We start from the raw sequence: 9,173 nt of genomic DNA, 5'->3' as shown, positions 1-9,173 counted from the left end.
TTTTTGCCTATTTAATGGCTGTTTCAATGAAACTGATTCTTAGCTCTCCCTATTTCTATTTTCCATGACATTACTTCTTGATCTCTTTTAAAAGTGCCTCAACTTGCTTTCCTTCAGGGTTGTCTAGAACAGCGGTCCCCAACTTTTCTGGCAGCAGGGATGAAGCTTCACTTGCTCACTTGCTGCTCACCTCCTGCTGTGCATCACTACCAGTTGGGGGTTTGGAATCCCTGGTCTAGAAAGTAAAAGCTATTTAATTGTTTACATAATGTTATATTAACTTTTACTCACTTATGACTAATTTAATAATAAGACACTGAAATTCTTTGTACAAGTATCACCTGCTGCTTATATCTATTCAGTTCCAAGTAAATTTGGATAGACTAAGGTTAACTGATAGTAGAAAAATTCTTGGGTATTGTGATTCTTAGAAGACTTGCCAGAAGTTAAACTATAGAAATCTTAAAGTTACCTACTATAAAGGGCAGTTTGGGAGTGGCCATGCTAACAGAGATTTGACTGAATGAAATTATTTTTGCCAACTAACCACATGGTAATGCATATTTAAATTGTGCTATTAACTACATTTTAAGGTGTGAGAAATAGCAACTTTTTCCAACAGTTCTTTTTGACCTTGACTGTTAAACAGTCAAGGTGACATTCATAATAAAGAATACACAGAGACTATTACATTAACCATTATATCTTTAGTTAAGCTGAACGAAGTTGAGTAGGTAAAATAAAATTCATACTAGGTTAAAAAAAAAAATACTCTACAGAAGTCCTGAAAAGCAAAAGAGAACTAACTGCCTCTTATAAAATCATATCCTTAAAAAAGAGGTGAGATAAAAACAAAGCAGTGTGTTTATCAGTACTGTATCCTTTTCTTCACAGTTATTTTCATTTACAGTTTGAAAGAGGTAGATAATTCTGCAATAGACAAGTGAACTGTGATTATCAGGTGTAATAAAACAGTTCCATTAACTTAGAAATACTAGTCTCATTATCAAGAAATATATTAAAACACATCTGAAGATGACACACTCTGTTATTCTATACTCATGTTTTTTCTATAGCTTGGAATTCCCTGCCACTATACATATTACAACTCCAGAATGATATAACAAAACAATTTAAGTTATCTCAACATTTAAACATTTTCTTGGTCAGCTACAGTGTCCAGAAACAAGGCTGAAAAACAGGGTCAGATTCTATACATTTATGGACATGTTCAACTCTGCAGCCTAAGCAAACAGAGAGTTTTGACAACTCCTATTCTAGAACACTGCAGATACTGGGCATGCCACAGGGCCATTTACAAAGGAATCTTCTGCAAAGGGTTCCTTTGGGTTTTGTTGTTGTTGTTTCCACTGCTAGCCAGAGGAATAATTCTGAAAGGAAACCAAATTCCAAAATACAATCCAGATCTTCTTAATATTGTGTTATAACACAGGATATCTAACAGAAACAGTATGCCAAAAACAACAGACCAAGTTCTGTCAATTACACTGCTTTCTCCCCAAAATTTACCTTTCACACAAAACAAGTACCACAAAGAAGTTTCACAGCCTAAGAAATTGTCTTAGTATAACATTAAGAGCTTACATCAAGCAGAGTTCTGATAAACTATGACTGCTGGTATTAACCTTAGAGTATATAAGGTATCTTCATCTCCTGAAAGAAGTGGGTCCAGTATTTTGTTTTGTACCTGAATGGAATATTTATAAAAAGCTGGGGGATAAGCGGGGGAAGGTATTTTTGTTTTGCTAATTGTGGCAAAATAATAAAATCTGTCAAATTTAATGTTAACTTATTTTCCTCTGCTATCTGCCCCCTTGATTATCATAGTCACTAGGGTAATTGTATATGTAACTCACATGCCAGACTTCTTCCTAAGTGCCATATTTCTAAGTACTGGGAAAATTTCCATTTTCTACCTCTATTAGACCACAAATCTGATGAGAGAATATACGTAAAACTATTTAGCTACATGAGCAACTGAAATAAAAGAAAAATTAAGGAATAAATAGTTCAGAATTTTCCATGCCAAGCGCAGAGATCTAGATATTGATAACCTGAAATAAAGCAGAACAATTTTCAGTTTCATAAACATTAAGCCTATTGGTCCAGTAACTTCTGCATATGCTACTGTTTTGGTTTTTCTTAACATCATGTACATTTAAATGATATATATATATATATATATAAAAAATATATTCTGCCAATTTTGAGGAATTCAAGGTTTACAGTCACATCAATTTGGCAATTCATATAAATATTGTTAAAAACCTGATCTGAATCAAATATGCCATGCTTGTTTCTTAATCCATTGGAGTTTTACTTGTCATTTAAATGATGTGACAATATTAATCAGTTCATATTTTCTTTTATATATATATTATGGGCTCCAGAGTTTAAATTAGTATTTGATTTCACGTTAGGAAACCATTATAAAAAAGTCTCAAATTAAGGTAATGAATACACAAACATACATTTTGAAAGTACAAGGCAATGAAAACATGCATTCCAATAAAGGGGGAAAATAAGGCTGATGTGCAACATAGTTGGGGAAATTGGTAAGAAGCTTTCTGTACCATACAGTCCAGTAGTTCTAAAAAAATACAGATATGATAGAAAAAGTAGAGGAAATTTTCATACAAAACCAATAGTTACAACTAAAAGAGAAATATGTACACAAAATATATCCATCAATACGATGATCATACTTCATCTTAATCAATGCCTAGAGATCCCGTGGAGAGGGCCTTTTGAATAGCATTTCGCCTCATTCATTCCTTTGGGGTCAGCCTCCAAGCGGACTCCTGGCGCTCTTTTAGAGGAAGTGTTCAGCATATTGGAAGAATCCAGGTCAGCACAGGAATGCATCACAGGCACTGCTAAATCTGCATCTGCTACTTTCATAGAGGCCTGCCCTTTCAGAACTTCCACTTTCTCACTGAGCTCATTTCTTTCTATTTGAAGAGCCTTGTACAGCTTCTCTAATCGCTCCAATTTTATTTGAAAAACTTTATAATTTCTATCACGAATAGTTTTCTGTAAGAAAAAAAGATTTATGTAGCCTCACTAAATATCATTAGGTTACTGTATCCAAAATTCAGTAAATTGAGCCATAATAAAAAAAGTTGCTTTGTATTCACATCTTAAACCTCACTATATAGTGCTATGTTAAATATTTAAAATTATCCTTATGCAATGCAATAAAAATTATCTCTGTTATTTTCTGTAAAGTAACCAGAATGGACCTTTTGACTTTAAGTATTAACTTGACTTAGTGAAGTATGAGGAAAATTAAAGCTATTAATCAAAAATGCGAGCATAAGTTTTCCTATAGAAGCAAAGATAATGTTATAATTGTTAATTTCCTTTTTATATAAAATAACTCACCAAGGGAATGCACAGCTGCTTTCTGAAAAAAAATTTCAAAGTGATAACTGTCAATTTTAACTAGGATATTAAAATAAGCTATATTATATTTTTTCTATCATCTAATAAGCTATTTAGTAAAAAGCTAAAATATATATATATAAAGACCATAAAACAAAATCATATCCAACTATTAAGGGAAGATGCTATTTTTATCTGCTTGCAGTTTTTCTACCCAAATATAGTTTTAGCCATTTTATGTCATTACTGAAGTCTAATAGGATGACTGAGTAGACTGTAAATTGTGAAATCTAACTGAATCAACTCATTATACATTATAATACCTACCATTAAATGATAATTATTGCTATAAATATTATCACTGGTATAATAAAAATAACTTGGGAAAATGTTTAAAAAATGCCAGCAGTAAGAGTTCATTAAAGTTATTTTTACATGGGTTTTTCTTCCTTTCTACCATTTTTGAGAAAAGCATGTTCCAACATTTTTTTATGAAATGTTATAATTAGTCCAATTAAGTTTACAAAATAAAACTTAAGTGACTGCAAATGGTATGCATCTCAGATATATTTAAAGCAAACTTGGAAAAATGTACTTAGTTGCCTTTTGGAAATGAATAAATCAAGGTAGAAAAGCAAATGAGGTACTAATTAATGCTCTCAGGGGAAAATCTGAATAAAGCTATCTTTTCTAAATGTAGAGCAAGTGACTGTCAAAGTCACAGAATCTGAACTAAGAAAATCAGCATTGCTTGAATATCTAGAAATGCAAATTCCTGGGCAACACTAGAAACTAATGAAGCAAAAAATTTCATTACAGGGAAGTCAGTTTGATAAGGCTGAGTTTGTGTAACCTCAACTTTGCTATATAGGAAAGCAAAATCTTGATACAATAAAGTTTTCTACAACAAAACTCTGAGATAATAACTTTGTTGAGGCAAAGAAGTTAATCATATGCAAGAAAATCTAACTTGCTGCATGAAAGTATATAAATAAAACTTGTAGTTGTTAGGTACAATTCTGAAGGTAAAGACACACTTTCAGAGGTTATTTAGTTAAGGCTAAATAATGACTTAGTTTTCATACTGAAATAAGTAAGTACCCATTATTTTGTCATGTAACACCTTCTTACCTCTTCAGCCATTTGCAGAAGTATTTTATTATTATTTTCCCATTTGGTACACCATATTACCATTTCTCTTTCCAGTTTTTTAATTTTCTTTGTCAGCTGTGAATCAACATAATCATAAATTTAAATTCTAAGTTTCATTTCCTGATCCACCACAGAAATAACTTTACAATGTTCTTCCCTTCCTCCATCACTATACTCTTCTCAACCAGCTGACATCTGTGTTGTCTTTATAAGAGTTTAAGTGGTATTTGTCTTTTGTTAGTAAAGCTTATCTCAGAGGCTCCTATGGTAAAAGCAGCAGTAACCAAAGCAGAAGTTTCACATTAAAATAAAACAAATTTGTTGTCCTTAATTTCACAGGAATGAGCACATGGTAGCTGAACTCTCTCAGTTAACAATAGTGTATAGTTTAGCTCAGCTGTGAACAGTAGAGTTGAGACCTCCTACTCCCAACATACACAAAAAAATGTCCATGAGTTTTCTGGAGAAATGATAAACTATCTATCAGACTATTTTATATACTCTCAGCCCCAAAGTAGCTCAAGAATCTGAAAGCAAATCAGGGTAAGAACTAGAGGTAGCATAATTCAGGTAAGTAATCAGGAAAGAGATATTAACATTTCTGAATCCTTAGTTTCATTTATCCTTTCAATTCACAAGATTGCTTTATTTCACATTTTGCTAAAGACCAAAATGGTCCAAAAATAAGGGGAGGAAGAACCTATACTATATGAACCAAATCCCCAAAAACTCAGGATAAACTTTAGGTATATCCTTCAACCAGCTTTATTCGAAATACAGGTAATGTTAAGAAGAATAAGGTTAAGATAGAACAAATGTCCTGCGCTTTGGTTAACACACAAAACTGTATCACAAGTCAAACTCGTACAAACCCATGGGAAGAGCTTTAGGTGCTGAACTACACTGATCTTTACAACCATTAAGGAAAGGACTTAAACTCTATTCTGCTTCAACAGTGAGCATATGCTATAGTCCATCTAACATTTTCACTGTGCCTAACAGTTCCACTTCCACTGGAGTCACAACTGAAAGGATAGGCAGGTAGAACTAATCTGTAACTCAATGAATTCTCCAAATTAGTAAGTCTAAAAAGTAATGAAGATAGTAATTTGAGTATTTTATACAACCAAGCATTGACTGAAGTATATTAGATGTTTTTGCTCTTTTTATTTTTAACCATGAGAAAAGAAAGACATGGAAAGATGTGTTATGGAAATAACTTGTTATAGGATCATCTATAGCACTGAAAGTATTAGCTCAAATCTGACTAAACTCAACTACATAAGATCTAATAATAATCAAGACTAACATATATTGAATGCCTATGAATTTCCCAGACATAACTACTGTACTATTCCCAATCAGCACATTTTTTAAAAATCTCAACTTAAATAGGGAAATGCCAAGGTAAATGACTCACCCTAAGGAAGTCATAAAGTGCAAGTTAGAGATATCAGTTTCAGAGTTCATGTTCCAAACCATAGTGCTATCTGTTTATTTAGGGCGACAGATAATTCTGCTCTTTAAAATTGCTATTTTAGCCTGTATTCTGAACTGGAATAATCCAGAACATTTTTCTACACCTAATTTTAAAAACCAGTTTAAATTTTGTATTAAGAATACATCTTGTATACTGTGTGAATATATATATATATAGAGAGAGAGAGTTTAAATTTCAGAGTAAAGACATTTCGGGTTTAGCTAGGTCCTGAGAAATAAAGCTATTCCTACCAAGATGTATCACTACTTTCCGTGGCCTGGATTTTAAAAATAATTTTATATAAAATTTATAGTTTACATAAGGGTATGTGAAAGAACTGAGTAATTAAGAGAGGTGACTAAACAAAAATGATCTACAAATAAACTGTCCTTAATGGAAGAATTCTCTTTAATTATAATAGAAGTCTCAGAATGTCATGATAATTAATATTCCGGGGCAACTTGAGGGCAAAATGCCTGAATAAGCTGGTGAAAGAAAAAAAAAAAAAGATTAATATAAACTCACATAAGTAGCAATTATGCTTTTTTTGGTTTTTCTTTCAGAGTCAGGGTCTCCCTCTGTCACCCTGGCTGAAAGGTGACATGATCATGGCTCACTCTAGTCTCAACCTCCTGGCCTTAAATAATCCTTCTTCCTGGGACTCCCGAGTAGCTGGGACTGCCACTGCACACCACCACGTCTGCCGACCTTTTTTTTTTTCTACTTTTGTAGCAATATGGTACCCAGGCTGGTCTCGAACTCCTCTCTTCAAGCAATCCTCCTATCTTGGCCTCTGAAAATGCTGGGATTATAGGTGTGAGTCACCATGCTTGGCCACAGTTATGTTTAAAATAGCCTCTAATATCAATTACTTTTTACATAATATTCTATTAAAAATATGTAGATACCTTTTCTGTTTCCTGCTTGAAGGCTGTAAAAAGTTCATTGGTTTTTGCCATGGTAGTCTGGAATTCTTCAAACTTATCCATATAAAGGAAAAGCTATAGAAAAAAAATGATCAAATATTCAGAGTTTCAGAAAAGCAATTTAAAACCCCAAAATATTTTAAAATAACATAATAACTTTCAAAAAATTTAATATAAATAAACATTAGGTTTGATAAATGACTGAAAAACAACAGAAGCACGCACTCAATCCCTGGACTGCAGAATATATCCCTGAAATTTTTATAACCCACTGGAATGCACTGAAACTTCACTGTCTTAATCATATTAACTGTAAATGTTAAAATGTACGGTTAGGTGCGGAGGCTCACACCTGTAATCCCAGCACTTTGGGAGCCCAAGTCGGGTGGATCAAGATGTCAGGAGTTACAGACCAGCCTGGCCAATATGGTGAAACCACATCTCTACTAAAAAACACAAAAATTAGCCAGGTATGGTGCCAATTGCCTATAGTTCCAGCTATTTGGGAGGTTAAGGTAGGGGAATCACCTGAACCCGGAAGGTGGAGGTTGCAGTGAGCCGAGACTGCACGACTGCACTCCAGCAGTCTCTGTCTCACAAAACAAAACAAAACAAACAAGCAAACAAAAGGTAAAATCACTTATTAGCTCTACTCCATCAAATGTAATACAAACTGAAGTATAGTGCTATAGCTGTGAATTTCATATAACCATAATGCTTTGGGTATTACCAAGTCTCCTTACATTTGAAAAACTTTTCTTATAAAAAGAGCATCCCTTTAGAGTATTTAGCTTACTTGAAGGCAACTAGTTCTTACTTTAATATTAAGGCTAACTCTTTCCTTTATGTATGCAGAAAAATAAACCAAAAGCTGAACATTTCGATGGGGGAGAAAATTAGTAGGAGTACAGTTAAGAAAAAAACCTAAAAGAGGTTGAAAAAGCAATTTTCTTTTAAACCCATCATCATAGACATTTTAAGTCGGAGAATAACGGCAGAAAACCAAGCAGAATGTTACATTTAGTTACCTTTTTTCATACTTAAAATAGAAGGTTCAGCAAAGTAGGGGTGAAAGCATATTAGGAGTCAATACAGTGGACTTCAAAGAAATCCACATTTTAGGGAAAGCTTCATATACATAATGTCTGACTTAGGCTTCAAAAGTGAGCTGAATGATTTCATTTTAGACCAGAAAGAAATCCTTTAGAGACCTTAATGTAATTACATTATCTTCAGGAAACAGGCCCAGAAGAATAAAGTATTTTGCCCAAGAAAAGTAAAATAGAATAAAAGAATATTCACAAACATTGCCTTTCAACTTTCACCAATGCTGTATTAAGGATATTAAACAGAGCCACCTAAATAAGATAAAGGAGAGAATGACAGCACCTAGCCCACTCACAGTCAGAGGGAATAACCATAAAGAAGGTACTTAGAAGCATGCTGTGTGTGTGCGCGTGTGAAAGGGTAAGGGGGGCGGCGATTAAGGGGTGCTGAAGATAGCAAACAAAGTTACCAATGATATTAAATTAGAAGAGAGAGCTATATGGCAGCCAAACCATGCTTATAGAAAGATAAGGGAATAGACCAGGATAAAAAGAAACAGCAGGCACAGAAATGTAGGGGAACTTGTATACAATGTTTAATGATCAAGTAACCATTAACAGTATGTCCATCATCTTGAATATTATCATTTCTACATGTTGGCAGCATTTCAAGTTCTTTCTTCTTGTTATGTTGAAACAAATATTACATTGTTGTTAACCACAATCACTCTACTCTGCTAGTGAACATTAGAACTTATTCCTCCTATCTATTCGTATAGCTGCATCCATTAGCCAACCTCTCTTCATTCCCTTTCTCTATTACCATTCCAATCTTCAGTTTCATTCTGTACTCTACCTTCCTGTGATCATTTTTAAGCTCCTACTTATAAGAATGTATGATATTTGTCATCTTGTGTCTGTTTTATTTCACTTAATGTCTGCCCATTTTCACCCATGTTGTATTCAGGTACAAAATATCATAGGTACCCCCAAAATATGTACATCTAATGTTTATCAAATAAAAATAAGAAATGTAGAGCAAACTGGAGAATACCCATAATTTGTTAGCAGACACTGACAGAGCCTCTGAGTCTATCTGCCTAGAGTTGGTAGCAATAGTAGTGGTTCAGGCAGAGTGAGGGAGCTGTTCTTGTGGTGGTTGGC

The 9,173-nt window shown here is 33.6% G+C and overlaps 1 protein-coding gene across 4 annotated transcripts in view; it reads right to left on the bottom strand.

Annotated features, from left to right (window-relative positions):
• Positions 1-317: 317 nt before the first annotated feature.
• The window catches only part of LOC139360910 (gamma-taxilin-like), a 42,195-nt gene continuing 33,339 nt past the window's right edge, over positions 318-9,173 (bottom strand). For 3 of the 4 annotated variants that reach the window (XM_071089364.1, XM_071089363.1, XM_071089365.1), the window contains exons 8-10: positions 6,946-7,038; positions 4,537-4,632; positions 318-3,054 (exon numbers count right to left, since the gene is read on the bottom strand). In XM_071089364.1, coding sequence (XP_070945465.1) covers positions 2,737-3,054; positions 4,537-4,632; positions 6,946-7,038 — 507 coding nt within the window. In that variant the 3' untranslated portion in view covers positions 318-2,736. Of the gene's footprint in view, positions 3,055-3,405; positions 3,428-4,536; positions 4,633-6,945; positions 7,039-9,173 lie in introns of all 4 variants that reach the window. The other variant, XM_071089366.1, reaches the window with a different exon arrangement.

The sequence above is a fragment of the Macaca nemestrina genome, chromosome Y, assembly GCF_043159975.1.
Source record: "Macaca nemestrina isolate mMacNem1 chromosome Y, mMacNem.hap1, whole genome shotgun sequence".
NCBI lineage: Eukaryota > Metazoa > Chordata > Mammalia > Primates > Cercopithecidae > Macaca > Macaca nemestrina.
This window is presented reverse-complemented; position numbering and strand designations above follow the sequence as displayed.